This window comes from Apium graveolens, chromosome 3, assembly GCF_009905375.1.
Source record: "Apium graveolens cultivar Ventura chromosome 3, ASM990537v1, whole genome shotgun sequence".
In the NCBI taxonomy this organism is placed as follows: domain Eukaryota; kingdom Viridiplantae; phylum Streptophyta; class Magnoliopsida; order Apiales; family Apiaceae; genus Apium; species Apium graveolens.
In genome coordinates this window covers 1,966,317-1,989,548 of record NC_133649.1, presented here as the reverse complement: position 1 = coordinate 1,989,548, position 23,232 = coordinate 1,966,317, and the positions used below count along the sequence as shown (strand labels likewise).

General features: G+C 32.4%; 3 protein-coding genes across 15 annotated transcripts; all 3 read right to left on the bottom strand.

The window, feature by feature from the left end:
- Positions 1 to 91: 91 nt before the first annotated feature.
- LOC141711381 (mannosyltransferase APTG1-like) lies at positions 92 to 5,876 on the bottom strand. 6 transcript variants are annotated; one of them, XR_012571326.1, is made up of 13 exons: positions 5,751 to 5,876; positions 4,718 to 4,966; positions 4,504 to 4,621; positions 4,223 to 4,327; positions 3,787 to 4,076; positions 2,744 to 3,025; positions 2,409 to 2,610; positions 2,047 to 2,198; positions 1,758 to 1,920; positions 1,488 to 1,648; positions 1,194 to 1,296; positions 908 to 1,078; positions 92 to 795 (listed from the first exon to the last, which is right to left on the bottom strand). XR_012571326.1 is itself a non-coding variant. In XM_074513801.1 (10 exons), exons 2-10 carry the CDS (start codon positions 4,948 to 4,950, stop codon positions 1,568 to 1,570), a joined length of 1,626 nt encoding a protein of 541 aa, XP_074369902.1. In that variant the 5' UTR covers positions 4,951 to 4,966; positions 5,751 to 5,876; the 3' UTR covers positions 1,412 to 1,567. The 6 variants fall into 6 exon arrangements, 4 of the variants coding, with proteins under 4 accessions (XP_074369902.1, XP_074369904.1, XP_074369903.1 ...); XR_012571327.1 differs by having other exon boundaries at positions 1,194 to 1,257; XM_074513801.1 differs by lacking the exons at positions 92 to 795; positions 908 to 1,078; positions 1,194 to 1,296 and having other exon boundaries at positions 1,412 to 1,648.
- On the bottom strand, positions 197 to 1,100 carry LOC141711246 (glucan endo-1,3-beta-glucosidase 4-like). Its single transcript, XM_074513651.1, has 3 exons — positions 908 to 1,100; positions 545 to 795; positions 197 to 367 (listed from the first exon to the last, which is right to left on the bottom strand). Exons 1-3 carry the CDS (start codon positions 1,098 to 1,100, stop codon positions 197 to 199), a joined length of 615 nt encoding a protein of 204 aa, XP_074369752.1.
- Positions 5,877 to 16,075: 10,199 nt separating the features above from the next.
- LOC141711380 (transcription factor TGA1-like) lies at positions 16,076 to 19,705 on the bottom strand. 8 transcript variants are annotated; one of them, XM_074513793.1, is made up of 10 exons: positions 19,071 to 19,253; positions 18,886 to 18,983; positions 18,407 to 18,566; positions 18,254 to 18,325; positions 18,040 to 18,099; positions 17,872 to 17,949; positions 17,705 to 17,768; positions 17,331 to 17,602; positions 17,015 to 17,242; positions 16,076 to 16,624 (listed from the first exon to the last, which is right to left on the bottom strand). In XM_074513793.1, the coding sequence occupies exons 2-10, from the start codon at positions 18,960 to 18,962 to the stop codon at positions 16,472 to 16,474; spliced, it is 1,164 nt and encodes a 387-aa protein (XP_074369894.1). In that variant the 5' UTR covers positions 18,963 to 18,983; positions 19,071 to 19,253; the 3' UTR covers positions 16,076 to 16,471. The 8 variants fall into 8 exon arrangements, with proteins under 8 accessions (XP_074369894.1, XP_074369895.1, XP_074369893.1 ...); XM_074513794.1 differs by having other exon boundaries at positions 16,077 to 16,624; positions 17,331 to 17,608; positions 17,720 to 17,768; XM_074513792.1 differs by having other exon boundaries at positions 16,088 to 16,624; positions 17,331 to 17,608; positions 19,071 to 19,251.
- Between the last annotated feature and the right edge of the window lie 3,527 nt (positions 19,706 to 23,232).

Here is a 23,232-nt window from a genome sequence, read left to right as displayed (position 1 = left end):
TTAGTTAATTCATTTTCTAATATTTCTTTTTTTATTTATTAAATTTTTAATCCAAATCGAATCATTGCTAACCGAATGAAGAATTAAGAAATCAAAATCTTGAAGTGCGATTATGATAGAACAAAAACATTGTAAAAAACCAACAAAGACACCTGTCTTAGTGTAATCGAATTATACACTAATGTGCAAAACTAAATTATATGCACAGAAACTTACGAGGAACCACATAGGCAGCTCCACCAAAATAACTCCCGCCAGCACGAGACATTCTCTGATAATAACTGTTGAACGTGTATGAAGCATGGGCGGCCCTGACTATAAGCGAGCAAGACTTGCGCCCCTGACTATAAGCGAGCAAGACTTGCGCCTAGTGCCCCCGACACTCAAGGGTTCCAAAAAATTCAAACTTCTTCAAGTTAATATATATGAATTCCATGATTTATGTATATTAGGACTCCATAAACTGATTTCGACTAGGACCCCTCGAATCTCAGGACCGGCCCTGCATGGGCCTCCAGAGTATCCGGGTGAAAACATGGTTCACCTGACTGGATTGGCTTACAATCAGCTCCACCTTCACCACAAGCATAATCAAGATTGGCTTACAATCAGCTCCACCTTCACCACAAGCATAATCAAGCGCAGTTTGTAGTTTCTCCTGCCCTGCCTCCACATTAGCTATACACCAAGTCTGTCCATTTGTGCTTGGACCCTTATTCACTGGCCGCGGTGATGCTACTGGCACCTTTGCTTTACTTCTGTTTCTCGGATTTGACATTGTTCCATTCAATGCATCTATTGACAATTGAATGTCATAAACTTTCTGTGAGGCCATAATTCCTTTCGGAAATAGGTCCACTTTTTTTATTTTCATTGAACAAGGCAAATAAAAAGACGTTGAGTTTACCGTTAGGCCTCAAGGGAGTGCCACCACCTGTGAGTACTCTGCGCACTAGATTCCCATTATAAGCTGCTGCATTGTCAGCTCCAGAACCAAATTCCGTATCACCACCTGCAGAAGGCCAGCCAGTCCCGGAAACTACAACTTTGATATCATCAAATTTCAAGGCATCAAGAGCTGCAAAAACAGCGTCGCTCATATAAACATTCCCGTTGGCAATAATATAACCTGCTCTAAAGGGGCCAAAACATTGGTACAGATTTCCAAAAGCAATAAAAAATATAATACATACCTCCACTTTAGCATGTGAGTTAACTTATAAATGTATTTCCCAGGATCAGTACTTTTGGAACAATCTGTCACCACAAGTGTAGTAGCAAAGAATGGAAGTACATCTGTGAAAGGGTGTAGAAAAATAAAAGCAAACGAACGAAAAAGAAAAAGAAAAAGATGAAGCCTCTCAATTCTCATTATGCTGTTATAATTTGTCGTCAGTAGTTTTAGGCTATATACTGACCAAGAAAATTATATGATAGCAAAACATGAACTTTAGCACTAGAATACAAATGACTAATGACTGTTGTACATGTATAGCTGGATCAACTCAATGAAACTAAAAAGTTGATGTTCTTCAAGTCCTTGAGCAAAGACAGAATTCACTGCCCTTCATGACTCGAGAGTATACACTACAATCGATGCTTGGAGATCTCGGTCCACCTTGAAATGAGAATGAAAGAACCTCCTTCTCTGTCAACCAAAATCCATAAATAACCAAAGAAAGATTTTATAACCAGTCCTCTGTAACCTCATCAATAATGTAAAGACTAACGGTAGCTAAAATAAGCATTAATCAAACCTCCTGGAAAGAGTGGAAAGCTAGAAAGTCCTTCAATAGTCGTTCTTGAGAATCAAATAGTATAATATGACTTGGTACAGACCAATTTTTGGCAAATTCTAAAGCAAAACCAGCTGGGTCCATCATGAATCGGTCAGATTCATCAGGAATTTCTTTGGTGTCACTGTTAAATGATAGGACAAAAACAACTAGCAGAGGTTACAAATTATACAAATGGTGCAATTGGATCTTAAAATAAATCCATCTCAACAAGGTAAACAGCATGCTCACTGGCGAAATTAAGTTTTACCTTGGTGAACAGTCTAACAGACGCATAGGAACATTTTGATGGAGGGTCGAGTAGTAAGGTGTGGCATGGCAGGGTGTAAAGAAAAGAACACTTTCCACTTTCCCATTGTTAGCTTCTTGTGAAAGATAGTTCATTATATCTTCAGCTCCTCTCTGCGCAATGTAGATTGCAAGTCAATATAGATAAGTGTCTTTTCACAAAACTAAGCTGATTCTAAGTTGTATCTACTATCTAGTAGGCTTTAAAACTAAAAATGGAAGGAAACCTTAAAATCTCCTGACCTTCGCATAAGAACTAAATACAAAACCAATCCAGAACAAAAAGACTTCTGCATAATAAAATTGCGGCAAAAAAAGATATACCTGATGAACCATACTCATATACAAAGCCATCGGAACATTTGTTGCCAGCAGGAAAAAGATGGCCAGTCGAGATTTTAAGGATCTCCTAACACATTTACTTGGAGATATTTTTCTCTTTGTATCTGGAATATTAGTACCACTAATCATGGATAAGTGATAGCCAGAAAACATTAAAGCTATTGGAAGCACAGGGAGGACAAACCTGTAAGACATGTATAAGGGAGAGCCAACAACACATAAGAATCAAAACTAAAAGTTTGAAATTATGGTCTCTGCGTAAAGTCATATACAAATGGAGAAAAAAACGAGATAGGGATAGAATCAGAAGACATTACCTGAATTCTTTGTGTCCAAGCACACTATAAAGCCCTAATACCCAAATAATAAGCCCGGAAAGTTTCCACTGCTTAGACAGGATAATTCCATATATTGAGAATGGAATGAAAGTAAAGAGCATTACAGAAAATCCTTGGGTGAAGTACCAATGCCACTCATGAGTTCCGTAATAGTCTCCACCAGATGAAAGAAAATTGAACTTCAGAAAGTTAAGAGGAACCAAGACCCAAGAGCCATACATTAAACGGTCCAGTAGAATAGTGAGTCCAAGAACTAAGCCCCTGAGGTCATGATTTTAAAGATTCGGCATGTAACAAAGTGAGAGTTCATAGGAATAAAAAATGATATCACGGGAAACGTTTTTATGAAAATCCTTAGTACGCCCATCCCTTATTTTTGCTATTTGAAACCCACAACTAGTACAATATCAAGTTAGACAATGCGCCTACGGACTGATAAATAACACAGATTTACAGTGATTTGAATTAGGAGAGATGAGAAAGCAAGTGACAAATGGACACAGAAAAACAAAAAACATGAAGCTTTAATGCATAGAGTTTTAGCTTCTCAAGATTTACTAAATTCATAAACATTTTCCTGCAACCCTTAAAACCTGATAATTTGCTTTACTCTTTTTTTGACTACTTAATTTGCCTTACTCTAGCTTCATACTTGCAGGGGGGAACAAGTATTTAGCTAAATCATCATATCAGCATTACCATAACTAGCTTATAGCCCGTGCGATGCACGATATTTTTAAAATTTACTTGTTTAATATTTTTAAATTTTATAAATTTTTAATGTACATATATTTTGTTACTTCTGATGTTGTTGCAATTTTGTTATTATTTTTTACACTTTCTCGCAAAATAATTAAACGGTTTGAGATTTAGCAAAATAATACCATAGCATGATTAGCATCTGTGGAGTTTAGAAGAATCTGGTACTAGCAGAGAGTAGCTTGAGATTCAACCAAACAATTGACAAATAAACAGTGAAGACTGGAAAAAATGGACAATAAACATAGGTGAAATTTACCTACCCAATGGGAGCTGCCTCGAGGAAAATAAACTTTAGCCGATCCCGTGCTGCAATCAGCTCCAAAAGACCAACATATACCCATGTGATAGCGCTTGTTGGCCGAAGAGCGCATGCTAAAGCAGCTGCTGCCAAACCATACTTTCTCGGAACCATGGAGACTTTGCTATAAGTTGAAGTTCTCAAACAAGGCCAGTAGTATAGGCCTACAAGTGTAAGAACAGTCTCCAGACTGTTTGATAAAGTACGTGTTGTGCAGTAAAACATAAACCAGTTTGTCAACTGTGCAAAGAGCTGTGATATAACCAGGTACCAGATATAAGTGTTCAAGGTTTTCGGTCACCCATCTAATGGATGTGAAAAAGGAAAATAGAAGAAAGAACACATTAGTGACTTATAGATTGCATTCTTTAAACTAATAAGAGAATAAGAATTAATACCGCCCACTGTGCAACATGGTCACCAAATAAGACTCTAGAGAATTTGTACAAGTAAAGGTCGCCAAAAGCTGAAAGGATAGATTGCAGCATCCTTGGAGCTTTAATCTGCAAAATTTGAAATTACGAGGTCAGAAACTAGCGTTAGTTAAGGTGAAAGGTGATTTCTGTCAATAAAATAATCACGATGCAATGAGTTCGCGATCAATAAAGGTATTATTACCAACTTACTATGGTTTTTCCCACACATGTTTATCTATAGCTGTAATGCTCATAAAATTTACCATTAATAATGGGATGTCAAGATGTAAGAGTGCAAGAACTTTATACAAAGCCGCAAACATCATCGGGTGCAGGTAGCTCCGAATTCCCTTTTTCCATTCCCATGTTAGATGTCCATACCTTTCATTTCATCAACAAGAACGCATCAACACCTTGAGATACAGATTTAAGTTTATAGAGACGGTAATCAAAATAATTTGATAAAAAACATTGTACCCAAATGTAATGCGATGTGCAACCTCTAAAGCTTGCCAGTGTTCATCAGGGTTAAAATATGTTTGCACCAGTAAAGAATTTATCATGCGCATAACCAAACAGAGTATAAATACCCTCCTTGACGAAGAAAAAATACTGGAAATTAGACTTCTTTTTTCTGCTCCTTCAAAAGATTTACGTTCTTCGGAAACATTGATATCTTTGACTATAGAGGCAGCTTTTCGGCGACTCATCTTTAAATGTTATAAGCTGAACAAAAAATTGATATAATTATGATAATTTAGTAGCTATAGCTGTCAACCTAATAAGACGCCAAGGCTACTAGAAACTCATACTCTTGAGCTAAAAAGAAACCGCAAGGTTTATCAAGAAAAAGCAGCAGGACTATAAACAAACTACAATTTAAACTAATTGAAATGTGCATAAGCAACATGTTGAAAAGTTTGATATGTTCAGCATTAAAATAAGTGACTACGGTAAAATCTTGAAACCAGATACCATTACTTCCTTAAGCTAACTCCCGTAAGCTCATTCCCACCATTGAGCATGAATCGCAAACTTACAAACTGAAGAACTAAAAACACCACTAATTTCAATTATTTTTCTCTCAATGGAAAATGTATATTAGCAATGTATCAAAAATCGAGATATTTTCAACAAAAAAAAAACTAATACCCAAAAATCTTATTAGCACATAACATTATCATACATTTGCAACACAATTCTTTAATATAACATTTTCTCCTACACATTTGGTCAAACACATTGCAAGCAACACGATGTTTTTCGAGTATCAAGCTTCAAACAAAGTTGCAAACTATCGGATAAAAACTGCAACAAATGTGTTATAATCAGTGTAGTTATATGAACTTGTATATTGGGTAGTGTTGTTCAATTTTATTCTCAAAGAGTTTATATTGTATGATCAAATAATATGTATGAGCTTAGCAGTGTATACTAAAAGTGGACTTTAATTTACAATTAGATATGAGAATTTGAACTAAAAAAACTTTAAAGGAGAAGAGAAAATTACCAACTTAAGAATGCAGATGGTAGTACGAGACTTGGATGGTTTCAGTATAAAGTCAGTCAGTCAGCGAGAGCTCAACCTTAAAAAGTTAGATCCGGGTTTAAATTCGGCTTAAAAGCTCGATTCGATTTTACCAAATATTGACAAAAATTTGGTTCGACTTTATTAAATATATAAATTATATATTTAAATTATTGAATATTTATATAAAAATTAATTTATAATGTAAAAACTAAGATTATAAAAGCTCGTCAACTTTTACGAGCCGAGTTATTTAAAACTCGAGCTTGATTCGGTAAAGAATACGAATAGAGTTCGATCATGTCTCAACCATTTCTGAACTGAATTAAGATACTTTATAAGCCGAACTCGAAAACTCACGAAAAATTTGACTCGTGTAATTTTAAGACTTGGTGGAATTTAGTTTTGACTTGTTGACGATCCCTAAAATCACTATGTACCATTTCAAAATCTTTGTATATTTGTTGCAACCTAGGAAACATGGGTGCGGCTAAGGGGTGCGCTAATACGAGAATTCAGTAAATTTGAAAATATGGGCTACAGGGGTGCGCTAATACGAGAATTCAGTAAATTTGAAAATATGGGTATTCGGGTACGGGAATACGACAAAAAATAAAATATTTGATATTTGATATATATATCTATATTATACTATTATAAGCGAAACATAGTTTCGTTTGATCGGTTGGTTAACACCTTCCTAAAAAGTAAACTAACACCTTCCAAAATGAAATTTAATCAATTATATTAAAAAAATAAATCAAGTATCTAATATAACAGCAAACTCTATGAATTCTAATCCAACTTAATATATAATTACACTCAACTTCTTTCTTACCTTTTTTTTAGGAAACCAAACACTTTCAAAATTAATTTTAGTAATTCAAATTATAATATAACAATATAATTAATAAATCAAGAAAAAAATGAAATTTTTTTAAAAAAAAATATCAATCTATCAATCTATACTATACTGTTATAAGCAAATAGGCTATTTTAATCGTAATAGATTATGATTGGTTGTTTGGTTAATAATTTCCTAAAAAATAGTTAACACGAATTTCAAAAATATTATTAATATTAAAAAATTAGAAAAAATATGTGTCTTTGACTCTTTTAAAATTAATTCAAATTATAATTTTCTTCGAGTCGAAGACCAAATAATCTCATAATCAATTATTTCTTAATAGTTAATAGAGTGAAAAACCAAAATACCCACCATTTAGGGGACAAATACCCAAAATACCAATTGGCGGGAGTGTCCGCCCAAAATATCCGTTGAACACGCATTCTAGACATGCATATTAACTTTTTTTAAAAAATAACAAAGGATACGCATTACAAAAATGCGTATTCAGTTTTGTCCTTCAGTGAATACGCATTCTTAGAATGCGTATCTCATTCATTTTTTTTTTGTAAAATACGCATATATGTGTTGCATATTGTGCATTAGTTTTTAAAAATTTGAATACGCATGTCCTGAATGCGCATTTAGTGGTTATTTTGGGAGGAACGTACCGCCAGTGGGCATTTTGGGCAGTTGGAGCTGGAAAATAAGGTATTTTGGGCATTCTTTCTAGTTAATACACATAAGATGAACACAAATGTTATATTTAAAAATTAAATTAAAAATACATGAAATTGAAAAAAACACAAGACTTGCATTTTCTTACGGTCTTACATAGGCCAACATGAAATAGGATTACTTATGTTGAAATAGGATTACTTATGTTTAAGAAACACATATAACTTAAAAATGAATGTTTTCGAAGTAAAAAAAATTGAATTTATGATTTGTACACTAAAATTTTAGTTATAAAATGAAGAATTTATGGTGTAAGTATTAAAATATGAGTAGCTATGTCACATTTTTAATATCTTTCGATTTTAAAATATAGTATTGATATGTGATGGTATTAATAAATTTTAAAATAAATAAATTAGAATCGTTATATTCAGTATGAACAATATTTTAAAACTTAATATTTTAAATATCCAAATTTTAATCCGTCAAAAGTATAATATAAAAAATATATGTATCATTAATTTCAATAATACATAATTATTATATTATATTTAATTATCTTTTATAATTATTTTACTTTTACAAAAGTTATTATATGAATAATAATATTATGTTATAATCAGTCCGTGTGAAATTACAAGTTTACCCTTTCATTTTCAAGAATTACCCACATAATGCTCATATATAATTTAAGTTAAAATTAAGAATTACTCATGTATACACCAAGATTCGAACCCCTAAACTTCTATTATTGAAGTACATGTCACTACTATTATGCGCATATCTTATTGAATCCCCTAAAAAAAATATTTGATAAACCACATCCTCTCATATAATCTTTTTCTATTATTTTAAAACATGGTTTCGTTTCGTCGGTTGGTTAACACCTTCCTAAAAAGTATGTTAACACCTTCCAAAATAAAGTTTAAACAAATATAATTTAATTAAAAAAAAATATGTATCTAATATAAGTACAAACTCTAGAACTATTATCCAGCTAAATTTTTAATCGCACCACTTACCTCCTTTGCAGGGAACCAAACACTTCCGAAATTAATTTTAGCAATTCAAATTATAATATAACAAAAAAATTAATAAACCAATAAAAAATTAAAAAATAATATTAAAAAAGTACCAAATCATCCACATACAGCACTGCTATTCAAAACTCCCACTTTCCTATAGACTATGCACCCGCGCAACGAAGGACTTTTTAAAATTTTAACTATCTAAATTTTGAATCCTTCAACAATATAATACATACAAGATAAATATTTTAACTTTGTTAATCTCAATAATATTTAATTATTATTTATATAATTTATTTTTATAAAATAATAAAATTATAAATGTTATAATCAGTCCGTGTATCACACGGGTTATATGCTAGTATTATATATAATAGAGAAATTACCAAAAATACTAATTTTTCTAAGTCTTTTTGCGATTTTGCTATCTTCTGATTTTTTTTTGCAAAAATATAGAATCAACCAAAATCAAACAGATATGTAATTAGTTGAATGGAGTTGCATATATCTGCAGAAACTCGTCAAATGTTGCATGCAGTTGATTTCAGTTGCCAAAAACCGTATTTTTGCAAAAATAATAAATTTGCAAAAATAATAAATTGAAAATAGTATTTTTGCAAATTAAAAAATATTTTTGCAATTTTTTTTAAAATGATAGTACTTTTGCAATAATATTTTTAGACTTGGGTATTTTTCAAAAAAAAACCTATATAATACTATATTTATCCATTTATCTATTTATACTATTATATTAAAGACGAAACGATGAAAATTTGGTTGGTAGTCGGTCTGGTCACCGTAATTATAGTAATATTTAAAATAAAACACTCTCGATAAATATTAGTAACAGAATTATAATATGTCTAATGGTTTTCGTTAAAACAAAATAATATATAAAATTCACCCGACCGGGCTAAACAAAATTATATTATTGATCCAATTTTAAATAAAAATTTTAAAAAACTACATATAGTTAGTTGGATTTGAAGAATCGAGCTAAAATAAAATAATAAATATTATTTATTCCGCGAAAAATATTGTATTATTGGACCGGGCTATAACAAAATAAACATTTGAAAGGAAATTCGTGTGGTTGATATAATGTCATCAAACTAAAACAAAATAATACATATTATCCATTCGATTTAAAATAAAATAATAATCACCCAAGGTTAAAATAAAATTAAACAAAATAGTTAGTATAATTATCTGGATTTGGTTGATATAATGCGCCTCAGGCTAATATAATTTTTTTAACTAAATATAATAATCTTTCGTTAACACGTCTATAAATATCACAAAAAATATAAATTTCAATTATTACAATATTTTTTAGAACTGTAGTAGCACTAACTTATACACTTATGTGTATATTAATAAATATTATCAAATCATATTATTAAAATTTCAAATAAATAAGTTTTATAACTTAAATTTTTTACTTCAAATTAATTTCAAAAAAATTATGTAATTTTAAAAATAATATGTGCATCATAAGCGTTTTAGGCTAATATAATATTTATGATCCCAAAGTTACATTTTAATTAAACGCTAATATAATATTTATGATCCCAAAGTTACATTTTAATTAAACAAAGTAGTCAAAACAAGTTCAACATCCTAAACTTAATATACATAATATTTAATAAACAAATAGGTGAAAAAACAAAATACCCACCATTTGAGGAAAAAATACCCAAAATACCATTTGGCGGGATGTTCCGCCCAAATTATCGACTGACGCGCATGTGAAGGATGCGTTTGAATTTTCAAAAATTATTAAAGAATACACATGTCACATTTTGCTTTTTTTTGAATACCCATGTTGAACATGTATTCTTTATTAAGTTTTAAAAGCCTGAATATGCATAATGCATATTCCGTGGATACTTTGGACAATACTCGCGCATCTGAAAATGTTGGGAGGTTTAAATCCAAAAATTATGTATTTTGAGCATTCTTTCTAAACATATTAACAAAAAGTGAATTAAAAAAGTAATAAAAAAACTCGGAGAATAAAGAGTCACATCATAATCACTTGTACAAAACAAGGAATCAAAGATGGAGTTAAGAGCTTATCGGGCTTTATCCGGGCTTTTTATTTACATATTAAAAATTATTTTAATATTTTTTAATTCGAATTATAAGTATTTTAAATATCGGAGAAAATAATATTTTGATATATTAGATATAGTAGTTTAGACACCGAAATAAATAATTTTTTTAATATAATATATAAATAATCATAGATTCCTTAATTGCTTCTAATATTATAATATAATATTTTTAATATTATAAAAAGTATTGTATATTTTCAAATTTTATATAAAAAATTCCTTTTTTTAAGATGGTTTTTCAAAATGCTCGGGAATCATAATTGAAGCTATCGCAGTAGAGAATGAAGTATTCGTAGACCCTCTCCTCGTGCCTATGATGAAAAATATACATCGCTCTGTTCGAAAACTTAATTTTAGTGGTGATATTAAGGTCTCCTGCCCCTGTTCCGCTAAGTGGACTTCAAAGTTCTTACCCGCCTTCAATCATTTAAGTATGACTTGATCGAGCCTTTTATCAAGCCTATGCTCACTTTTCTTCAACGAACAAGGTCGTATCTTCTGGTTAATTCTTATCTTTTTTTTGCTTATGTGATGAAGGACAAAACTATTTCTCCTTTATTAACTAATTCTAAGCAAGCTTATAAAGATAACCGGAGAGAATGAGAGAGATTCACAGAGAAGGGAGATGGGAGATACAGAAGTTTTATTTCTTAATTTCTTGAATGATCCAATTTACACATTAGAGTTTTTATATAAAGGAAGAAGTTAACGGATTTTCCCGCTCCTTTTCTTAATAGCCAATCATAAATCAATCAATTATTTAACTATTTAACTAATATGTTTATTTATTATTTTTACTTCTATAACATTGCTCCCTGCTCCTTCAAGACTTGTCCTCAAGTCAAGTAAACTACAAAGGGAAACTCGGAAATTGCTTAACAAAAGAAGCTGCAAGTTCCCAAGTAGCTTCAGAATCAGGAAGACCATTCCAATGAACCAGAAATTGAATTTGCACTGTATTGTTGACCTTCTGAACTCTCCTTTCCAGGATATCTAAAGGCACTCTAGCCACTTCAGATGTCCTCATAGAAGTAGGAACTGTAACAGTTAAAGGAACCTGACCATGAAATGCTTTTAACTGAGAAAAATGAAAAACATCATGGATTGTGGCAGAACTAGGAAGCCTGAGCTTATATGCCACCTTCCCCACTATAGCAATTACTTGAAAAGGACCATAAAACCTGGCATAAAGTTTATGATTGCCTCTCTGATGTATTGAATGTTGTCGATAAGGCTAAAATTTTAACCAAACCCAATCATCAACTGCAAAAATCCTATCAGATCTATGCTTATAAGCATAAACTTTCATCCTCTGTTGAGCCTTCTGCAAGTTACTTTTAAGATCAACCATAATTTACTCCTTTCTTTGCAAACTCCTATCAACCTCTGCATTAATCACTTCATCAGCTAAGTAAGGAAAATGCAATTGAGGATGTTGGCCATACACCACTTCATAAGGTGTGATTTGAGAAGAAGTATGAAAATGAGTATTATACTACCATTCCGATAATGGTAACCAAGAACACCAGGGTTTTTCATTAGAACTGCACATACACCTCAAATAATTCTCTAAGCATCTATTCACCACTTCTGTTTGACCATCTGTAGCTGGGTGGTATGCTGAGGATGGTAAAAGATCAGTACCATGAAGAGAAAACAATGACTGCCAGAAGGTACTGAGGAAGATACTTTCTCTGTCACTGACTATAGACTTAGGCCAACCATGTAATCTGAATACGTTGTCCAAATAAGCTTGGGCTACCTCAACAGCAATAAAAGGATGAGCTAAAACTATAAAGTGAGCATATTTGCTCAACTTATCCACTACAACAAATATAACTGATTTGCCTCCAGATTTGGGTAAACCAATTATAAAGTCCATAGAAATGGCAGTCCATACCTCATCAGGAATAGGTAATGGCTGTAACAAATCAGGGTAAGCCGCCAGGTCACTTTTATTTCATTGACATATTTGACAATTTCTCACCCATTTTTTAACATCATTAGACATTCCTTTCCAATAAAATAACTGATTGATTCTTTTCAGTGTTAAATCTCTTCCAGAATGCCCTCCCTCTGGAGTTGCATGGTGCCAAAGTAGAATCTGCTTCTTTAAGTCAGGCTGATTACCGATCATTATCCTATTCCCTTTTTTTAACAAACCATTTTCAAAGAATAAGAGTTTCCAACCTGATTGTGCTGAATTTTCAATAAAATTTCTTGAGCAGCAACATCATCCGCATAACTGGATGCAATCAAATCATGTAAATTGGAAGAGATTACATATATTGCCAAACATAAAATCTCAGAACCTTGTGCCCTTGACAAAGCATCGGCTGCAACATTTTCTTTACCACTTTTATACTATATCTCATCGTCAAAACCAAGCAATTTTGATAACCAAAATTGCTAAAAGGGAGTTGATACTTTCTGCTGTAACAACCACTTCAGGCTCTTCTGATCAGTCTTAATATTAAAGTGACTACCTGACAAATACTGCTCCCATTTCTGAACTGCAAAGACAATAGCCAGTAACTCCTTTTCATAAACTGATAGTTTTTGCCATTTGGGACCCAAAGTTCTAATAATAAAGGCTAAAGGATGACCTTGTTGCATCAATACAACTCCAATAACCTTATTGGAAGCATCTGTTTCTACAATAAATGGCAAATCAAAATTAGGCCCAACTAATACAGGTGTAGTAGTTAAAACCACTTTCAATTCTTCAAAAACTTTCTGAGCATGTTTTGTCCATTCAAATGCTCCTTTTTTAACAAATCTGTAAGAGGTTTGCTAATTAAAGCATATCCCTTAACAAATTTCTTATAGTACCCAGCCAAGCCTAAAAATCCCCTCAATTCTTTAACACTACTTGGTACTTGCCAACTGTTAACAACTGATACTTTATTTGGATCAGTCTCCACACCTTGTGCTGATATAAAATGGCCCAAATACTCAATCTTCTGGACAACAAATGCACATTTACTAGATTTCAAAAATATATTATTATCTTTCATTAGTTGAAAAACTGCAGCTAAATGAATCCAATGATCCTCGGAATTCTTACTATAAACCAACACAACATCAATAAATACCAAGACATACTTTCTTAGTAATGGCCTAAAAATAACATTCATCCAAGACTGGAAAGAAGCAGGAGCATTAGTCAAGCCAAAAGGCATAACTAAAAATTCATAATGTCACGTGTGTGTCTTGAAAGCAATCTTAAAAATATCATCAGGGTGCAATCTTAGTTGATGATAACCTGCTCTCAAGTCCAGTTTACTGAATACTTTAGCACCCGCCAACTCATCAATGAGTTCATCAATTACCGGCATTGGGAACTTGTCCTTTACAGTTTTTCTATTTAGTTCCCTGTAATCTATACACAGCCTCCAAGTTCCATCTTTCTTACCAACCAAAACTACAGGAGAAGCAAAAGGAGATGAGCTATCTTGTATAATACCTATTTCCAACATTTCCTGTACTAATTGTTTTATTATATCTCTTTGCTTCAATGGGTACCTGTATGGTCTGATATTTACAGGCCCTTCTCCTGGTGCAAGTGGAATCTTATGATTAAAAGTCCCTCCGGTAGGAGGCAAATCCCTTGGTTCCTCAAAAACTGCAGCAAACTGTTCCTTTAGTTGTTGTAACTCTGCTGGTTTTGGTTTTGAAAGTGGTAAAGAATCACATTGAGATACTTCTTTACTAGCTAATATCAATGAAGATATCTTTCTTACTTGAACCAAACAGCAGTGAGCAATATTTTTTATTAATTTGTTAGGTGGTTGACCTTCAAACACCATAATCTTCTTTTGTGGTATTCCCTTCAGTGAAATATGCTCATCATCCAAGATAAAATTCATCTTTAGTTTCTTAAAGTCCCAATACACTGGACCAATGGTAGACAACCACTATATCCCAAGTACCATATCACAACTACCTAATGGTATTAGCATCACCTCAGCATTAAATCTCCTACCATTCATAACCCAACTGAAATCCTCACACACATGTTTGCAGACAATATGATTCCCATCTGCTACTGTAACTGCTTGTTCTGATACTTCATTCACTGTATATCCCATCTTCTTAGCAAATTCTAAATCCACAAAGTTGTGAGTACTGCCAAAATCTACTAAAATAGTAAAATATGAACTGAATTATTTCCTACCAAGCCCTTTAATCTCATGGTTTGAAAGTTCTGATTTCCAGCTAGAGCATTTACTGAAATACAAGGTTCCGTTTCATTTTCCAACATTAAAGACACCTCTTCTTCATATTGATCATCCATACCATCATCATCACCAGGTACTTCTACTGTAAAAAGATGAGGCTCCCTGAATTTATATTTATGTCCTCTCTCATACGCCTGGTCGCAATAATAGCATAGTCCTTTTGCTATTTTCTCAGCCCTAACATCTGCAGGAATGTATCTAGAATTCCTAACATTGGCAGTCCCTTTTTCCCATCATATTATTCACTATAGTTTTAGCAGGTGTTGGAGTTGCAGTAAGGGTGGTAAGGTGTTAGCCAACATTGGTACAGACTGCAATGGTTTATGCTGATTGTATGGTGATAGATTGTTAAACTTGTAAGGTTTACTAGTGACAGTTAATGACTCTTCCTTCAATCTTGCATACTCAATTGCTTCTGCAATAGTTCCTGATTTGAATGCCCTAACAAATGGCTTAATAACATGTTTCAAACAACCAACAAAACTATCTAAAATGTAAGAATCAGGCAAGACATGATTATACTGCAACATCAAAGATCTTATACCTTCAAATTCATCTATATAATCTTCTAATTGACCTACTTAATATAACTTGTTAAATTTTTTCACAACTTTTACAACCCCATCATCTTTAAACCTTGCTACCAGATCTATAATGAAGTCATCCCACTCTACATTTCTCTTATTAGCCAAATAACTGGTAACCCATGTTTCAACCTTACCCAACATGTGTAAAGAGGCTAAATCTACCTTCTGTTCCCTAGTAATTTTACACAATTCGAAGTATCTATACACTTCTTGATCCAAACCCTAGCATTGCTACCATCAAATTTAGGAAAATCGACTTTAGAAGTAAATTTGAATGATATGTTGTTACCTAAATCAAGAATCAGTGTTGAATCATGATTTTTTGGGATTTCTGTTCCAGTTCTTTGAGATGGGTTTGCTCCTTGTAATTGTTGTAATTGCGCCTTCATTTCTTCGATCGTACGCATCAGTTTGATCATCGTTTTTTCAACTTTCTTGTTCATTCCTGCGTTTGATTAAATGTTTCCAACTTTTGATCTACAGTCTTGATATGTTCTTCCATGGTTAATGATTTTCTGGTCATAGCCAATTGAAACACATTCGATTGTATCTATTGTGTGTATAATCCGCAAGAACGAACAACTCTGATACCACTAATAAAGTACAAAACTATTTCTCCTTTATTAACTAATTCTAAGCAAGCTTATAAAGATAATCAGAGAGATAACTGGAGAGAATGAGAGAGATTCACAGAGAAGGGAGATGAGAGATACAGAAGTTTCATTTCTTAATTTCTTGAATGATCCAATTTACACAATAGAGTTTTTATATAAAGGAAGAAGCTAACAGATTATCCCGCTTCTTTCCTTAATAGCCAATCATCAATCGATCAACTATTTAACTATTTAACTAATATGTTTATTTATTATTTTTACTCCTATAACATTATGAAGCCAATACTAACACGATTTCTTTAGATTATGCTTTGCTTCGTCCCAATGAAGGCGTGAAAGACTCTACCAACGGGAATGTTTATATGAGCCTTTTTGAACCCCAACTTGACGCTGTTTTTGCAGCTATAGATGCCTTGAAATTTAATGATATTAAAGTTGTTGTTTTTCATAGCTCACGCATATATACAATTTCAAATTTGAGAGCTGATTAGGCTAAAACTGCAAAGAGAAACAATAGTAATCCATACAAGAAAAGCTATTTTTTAGCTTAGGAGTACTACATGGCAGGCAAACGTACATGGTGGTCTGAAACTAAGTTTGTTGATGACATCGAGCATCCCAAAGTGAACTTATAGCACGAAGACGCTGAAAGTATTCCCCAAAAGCAACCAGCCCTCGAGCTGCTTGACGTATAGTTAAGATGTGAAACATTTGCTGCAGAGTTTGCTGGCGAAGATGATCTGCCTGTTTACAAAATCCATTTCATCAACAATTTCAGGACAAATAAAGAGCCGTGCATTAGAACATCTTTCTGGTATAAGTTCCCTCAGAAATTTAATAAATTTACCAAGAAACACAGATTTATTATGCATTCTGTTGTTTGTCTATCTCTGTTTCAGGTAGAAATGTAGCATAAGGATATTCACGAATATACGAGTATAAGGCTTAATGCACTTGTCATTTTGGATTCACCGGAACTTGCTAAAACAAAGTATTATTATGCCCTGAGATGTCGGAAAACCTGGAGTTTACATCCTGGATTCTGGAATGCATGCTATAGTATTTTTTAGACAAGTTCTGACTTGTTTTTTTTAATTCTTTTATAATCTGAAAGCAAGATAAAGAATACACTACCTGTATCATGAAACTCTCTAATGAGTCCAACCTCTCCATGGCTGTAACCATCTGACAGCTGTAGTTTGCTAAACCAGGAGTACTATCAGTAACACATTGAGTCAGAGTCTGCTGAAGTTTTTCCATTCCTTGCAAAAGAGCATCTTCCGCTTGCTGACATGAGTGGCGCAGACTACTAACACTCGCAAGCTGTTGCTCAGTCAATGGTTCAAGTTGAGGCCTGATAATCTACAAACGAAAAAAATAAGATGCATGTAATCAAGTGGACAACATAGGCGTTGAGTTTAGTTTAAGCAAAGCAGTCCTATCGACTTACTTTTAGAATCTCAGATGGGCGAAATCCTCCAATCCAGAGGAATATTCGCTCCACTGTTGTTCTCCACATGCCAGACAATAGATAAAAGACATTACCCTTCGCAGCTTCTGCTTTCATTCGGAAGAGATCAGCATAATGGTTTAAGCCACTCTCAACATACATACGGAGTTGTGCATCACTTATGTGGGCTTGCAACATATTTTTAAGTTCGCAGTTCATCTTTTCTTGTTCTTCTAGCCATAGCTCGTACTCCATACCAAATGTGATTAGTCCTGCATCTACGTATACATGGAAAACATTCAGAAGCATTTAGTAATCTTTGATTAAATAAATGATCTCACCCTATTATGACTAAACACATTAACAAGCAGCACCTGAATTTATCGTACTAGAAAATCCAGCATTGCCCATAATTATTCCGCCCCCAGTGTACACACCCTGCAAATAATTACTGGCTGATTAAGCATGTCTAACAGATTAACCTGATCCATAGAGGCACAACGAAAGGAAATTGATGTATAGAAGTATATAAAAATCGCACCTGCTGTTTAGTTCTATCAAGATCCTGCTCCAGTTGGGCCAATTTTAGACGGCTTGTTTCTAATTGTTGAACATAAGCCTTCAAATGCAGAAATTAGAAGGATAATCAAGTCAGGTGATTCAAAGATACCTTCCTATCAGAAAGTTACAGTTTTGCCTTTTGGCTTACCTTTTTCCTTAAACGACTTTTGCGTGCAGCTTCACGATTTTGTGCTAGCCGCCTCTGCAACTGCAATTCGATATTGCAAAATGTAACACGAATTACAACTTCTGATATAAAAAAAAAAAACTAATACCACGCGATTCAGTCTATGCATCTGTTCATTCTGCCGATAGTCCATTGGCTGCAAATAGGAAGACTAATCGCGGATCTACATAGTTACCTTTTCAGATAATATTTTTGCTGCTTGATTATCCGATGAAGGGCCGAGTGATTCCTGAGAAGTATACTCAGTCTACAGAACATAAACCGAACATCAGTAGTCCAACCATTAAAAGAAAAAAATCGTATTCCAACAGACACTCAAAATTTCTACCTTGTTAATCAGTCTTGCATCTTCTTTTAAATTCGTAGATGTACACGTATCTGGACCAACACCGCCTCCCAGCATGTCCTCCCACATGCTAATCTGGTGGAGTGTATCATAGATTCCCATCCTCCTCGTCGTGGCAAATTGAGTTGACGGAGATGCCATACTATTGTTTCAAGTCATAAAAACATAATCAAACAATTACTATACATCACCGCAAACATTCCCCGGGAAAACAGATAGAAGAACATAATCTGATCAAACTCGAAAAACTTATGTCACTTCAACATTCCTAGGAAAGTAGAGGACTAGAGGGGTAGTACTATATGAACTCGACCCATAAATGGGCTTTCGAGTGAGGGGAAGTGTTAAATATATGATCCTATTGGGGCCTTTCTCTAACACCTTAAGGTTTCAGATGAGCTGATTACTCGACACCTGAACAATGATGATCATATTCTGTTTTCGAAAAAATAGATGCTTACTCTAACTTTAAATCAACACACCAAATATAACAGCCTTTATTGAAGTAGAACTTTGATCTTGCTAACAAATCAAACATCTTTCATCATTTTGCAGCCACCTGGTCAATTAAATTTAGCGAAAACTGAAAACTAATCCCTGAAGAACAGATCATTATTAAACAAAGCTATTCAATTTACTCACTCACCCTAACTGTGGCCAACTTCAAGGATCATCAATATGCAATAAGTTGGTATACTAACTAAAATGACATAGCAAAGATTTGGCATATATATAGTAACTATATGATTATAACATCAAATTTCACATAATAGACATTATGAGTCTATTCTCTATCGTCCCAGTTCCTGGTTTCGATCCTCGCTCAGCCCGAGAATTTTTGAGAACAGGTACTCAGTTGTAAAGTTGTAAGGCTATAAGCCATATTTGTCGAAAGAAAAGTATACTGACCTTTTTATTTGATCAACTCAAGTTCTTGAAAAACATTGCAACACAAACACACAACATGGATAAATAGCAAGTTCAAAAGGCAACAAAAAATGACAAGAGGTAGATGAATAGTAACCTGTTCATCGGTGGAAGTACCAGTAGGAGTTGTATTGTGCAGAGACAAAGCTGCAATAATTAGGCAGATAACATTCTATAATCAACAAATATTACTATATTAGTATACAATTAGTGATAAAATGGTGTTTAATAAATGATAAAGAAGACCAATCAGTCATGTTTAAAGGAAAACCAACTTGTCAAGAGAAAAGACAGCATATAGACACATTTGTCCTCCAACTTCAAACCTTATTCTCCGGTGATGCTTGTTAGGAGTTAGGTCCATTTTTAATGCTACTGGTCCCCGTCCAACCATTTATTCGCGGAAAATTTTCGCGGAAAGTAAAAATTCGGAATTAAAAAATTAATCATTAAAAACAACATGACCTCCTTATATTCACATTGATTATTCGTGTTAAATTATAAGCGAATTTTTTTTAGCTTATAAATAATTTTATCCGTCAATTGTGAGGGATTTGACCCGTATTTTAATATTGTATTATCAGCACTGAGACTCGCATCAATTTTATATTCACGCATGCACATTATTGTTATTGAATCGTATCGCACAGACATATACTCTCAGTCCCAATAGATTGTTTACGTTACTTTTAGGCACAGTTTTCAATACTCGTTTAAAGTATAATTTCATAATTTTTTAATTTTTTTTTTCTGAATAAAAGTTTTATGTTTAAATTTTTATTCAAAAAAATAATTTAAAAAATATTATGAAACTATACTTTATAAAAGACTCGAAATGCGTGCAAAAAGTGAACGTAAACTATCCAACAGGACGGAGGGAGTATGTATTAGCCGTGAAGTCGCGATTCCAAAATATTCATAAAAAATAAAAAAAAACGTTTTGAACGAACAATTCTTTTCAAAATTATAAATGTCACGATTCCAAAATATTCATAAAATTTAAAAAAAATACATTTCGATCTCATCTTCTGGACCTATCACTATGGCTATGCACGGTTAGTGAAGTTGACATTTAACACTTGATAGCGTATCAAGATTTTACTTGTGCTTCTTTTATTCTAATTTTACTTTAATCCAAAAATTAGAAAAATTAGTTTTATATATTTTGTTTTTGAAATGATATATTAAAAAATAGTCAAAAAACTTGATCCTAACTACGAGTTTATACTTGTGACATGACTCTATTGTATATATAGTGCCCGATTGAAAATATTTTTTGGAAATGTTTGATGTTTAAGCTACGAAATAGCTTTTTATTTTAAAACAAGATAAATTATTTTCGGAGCTGATTTTTAATTTTCATAACAAAATTGATGTGAAAAAATATAAATGTTCATAAAAACACATAAATTAGCATTATACGAGGATATTATCGTTTTTTCAATTTATTTTGTTGCAGAAAAAAATATATTTCTCAGCAAAAAATATTTTCCTAAAATAAGTAGTATTATAAGAAGCGCATTAAGCGGCCGTTTAAGGGGAATCAGATCATAAAACGCTTCGATTTTATACTAATTGGATGATGAAGAGTTTTTAAAAATTAAGCGGCCTTGTAAACTGATTAAGCGACCATTAAGTAAATTAAACGGTCATTAAGTGGTAAAACCGATTTTGACTTGTCAAATTTTTAATTGTAAATATTAATATTTTATTTTAATAAAACAATGATCTTAATTAAAAATTAATAATATATAATTTTTAAGAAAAAATCTATGTTTATATTATTCATACATTATTTATTTTTATTATTTAAGTATTACACATATTATTATTTGATTTAAAAATTTAAATAAATATTATTTATTCGCTTATAAATCCGCTAAAAATTCTGCTTAAACGTCCGATTAACCGTTTAAACGCTAAAAGATTTGTCCACCGAACCCATTTACGCCTTTTAGAACACCGAAAATAAGTGTTAACGTTCAATTTGACTTGCCTCGAAAAATCTTTCAATTCAAAATTAAGTACTTTCACGGCTTTTCATGACTATATTTAAGCTGCAACTAAAATGCCTTTGACTCCTGAGTTGTGGCAGAAGGTGAAGAAACTAAAATTAAGAAATTAAAGCCTTTTTTTAGTGGATTGATGTGGAGAATTGTGCAGGATGATAGAATACAGAAATATTATAGTGCCCTCGTCCCAAAATACAAGTTCGTTTGATATTTTACAAATATTTTAAGGTGTCTAAAAGTCATAATTTCGTTTACTTTTTTCTAAAATTTATTTTCTTGAATTAAAATTTAATATATATACTTTTATTCTGGAAAAAAAATTTTCAAAAATAATTTGTAGAGCTATTATTTTAGTTCACCATAAAATACGCGTAAAAGGTCAAAAACTTGTATTTTGGGACGGAGGGAGTACCGGTTACGGTATGACATTAATTTATTTTTATTTTTTGTAGATACGGCATTATTATATTGTCACTCCTTTATCTTTTGATGAGGCATCTCATTTTTGCACATGCCAAACACTCTCTAATATTACTTATTAAAAAAATATTTTAATTCTTATTATGATCATAAAAGTTAAAATTCGAAACTGATGAGTTGAGGCAAGAATTAGGAATTAAGGATGGGTTTAGGAATTAATTGACGAATTTAAAGTTAATTGAATTGACAGTTTTAATATTTATATAATAATATTATTTTTTGTAGAACATGTCATTAAAAAATAAATAATAACTAATATTAATTGAATTTCAATAAATTTAATTGTGAATTTATCAAAAAAAATCGATAAATGCGAAATTTAGAACACCGGTGCTTTCATTTTCTAATATATCATCATAAATGGGTTAGGTATTTGAAGTATTTAATTTTCAAACAATAATATTAAAAACGAAACATTAAAATTTTCGTTGATTGTCATTTGTCCGGTCCGTTAAGAGTTTAACTTAATTCGTTCGATATTTCAAATCAAATTGACAGGAAGTTATAACCTTTTGTGAGAGGTGTAAGGTCCCTATCGAAAGAATGTCCAAAATACACCACTTTTCACCTTAGTGCCCAGAATGCCCATGCGTATCCACTATTTACTGTAGCAGTTGATACACATGTCTGACATGCGTATCATTTGTAAAAAAACAGGGTACGCATGATACAAATGCGTACTCAGTCGGTATTTTGGGCAGTTTTCCCGCATGTGGGTATTTTGGGCACCAGACCCCCAAATGGTGAGTATTTTGATTTTTTACCCATTTCTATCTTGATAATAATATATTAAAATTATTAATTAAATATGATAAAAATAATCATATATTGCACGGACTAGTTATATTAATGTACTTAAAATAAGTTTAGTTTTGGAGCTGTTTTGCACTCGAGAAAAAATAAAAATTGCAAGATATGATTGACCAAATTTTGTGAATACATGTACCTAAAAACATACACTAGTTTCAAAGAATTGCTCACTGCAACTAGACAACAATATTATATTTGTACATGCACGAATATCATGAATAGTGATGCATCATACAAATACGACTATTTTGACTTCTTAGCGTAAATGGATCGGATTGAACTGAATTCTTAAATGTTCATGTTTTACCTCGTTAAAGTTATATATCAAATTTAAATTTGAACCCGAATTTTTATCGAGTCAAAATTTGTGTTTGTTTATCAACTCATTAAAAAAAGGTTGTTCGCGAAAATGTTCACGAGCAGCCACAAACCATAGTTCAACGAATAACTCGTGATTATTTATGAACTTTTGATCACAAAAAACTCTGTTTTAAGAATTCGTTCTCGTGATTTCCGAACTTTTGTATGGGTTTGGTTATTTCATTTTTTAAAAAAATTAATAAATAATATCACATTAAA

Excerpts from the sequence above, each read along its gene's own strand:
- LOC141711246 (XM_074513651.1), bottom strand. The coding sequence starts at position 1,100 with ATGAGCGACGCTGTTTTTGCAGCTCTTGATGCCTTGAAATTTGATGAT. Across the intron at positions 796-907 it reads CACTCCCTTGAGGCCTAACG|ATGCATTGAATGGAACAATG; the intron begins GTAAACTCAACG and ends AATTGTCAATAG. Across the intron at positions 368-544 it reads TTGTAAGCCAATCCAGTCAG|GCGCAAGTCTTGCTCGCTTA; the intron begins GTGAACCATGTT and ends CGGGGGCACTAG.
- LOC141711381 (XM_074513801.1), bottom strand. The coding sequence starts at position 4,950 with ATGAGTCGCCGAAAAGCTGCCTCTATAGTCAAAGATATCAATGTTTCC. Across the intron at positions 4,077-4,222 it reads ACCATGTTGCACAGTGGGCG|CTCTTTGCACAGTTGACAAA; the intron begins GTATTAATTCTT and ends GTTATATCACAG. Across the intron at positions 3,026-3,786 it reads CTCGAGGCAGCTCCCATTGG|GGGCTTAGTTCTTGGACTCA; the intron begins GTAGGTAAATTT and ends TCATGACCTCAG.
- LOC141711380 (XM_074513792.1), bottom strand. The coding sequence starts at position 18,962 with ATGTTTGATTTGTTAGCAAGATCAAAGTTCTACTTCAATAAAGGCTGT. Across the intron at positions 18,100-18,253 it reads CAAAAATATTATCTGAAAAG|TTGCAGAGGCGGCTAGCACA; the intron begins GTAACTATGTAG and ends ATCGAATTGCAG. Across the intron at positions 17,950-18,039 it reads AAAGTCGTTTAAGGAAAAAG|GCTTATGTTCAACAATTAGA; the intron begins GTAAGCCAAAAG and ends CTGCATTTGAAG.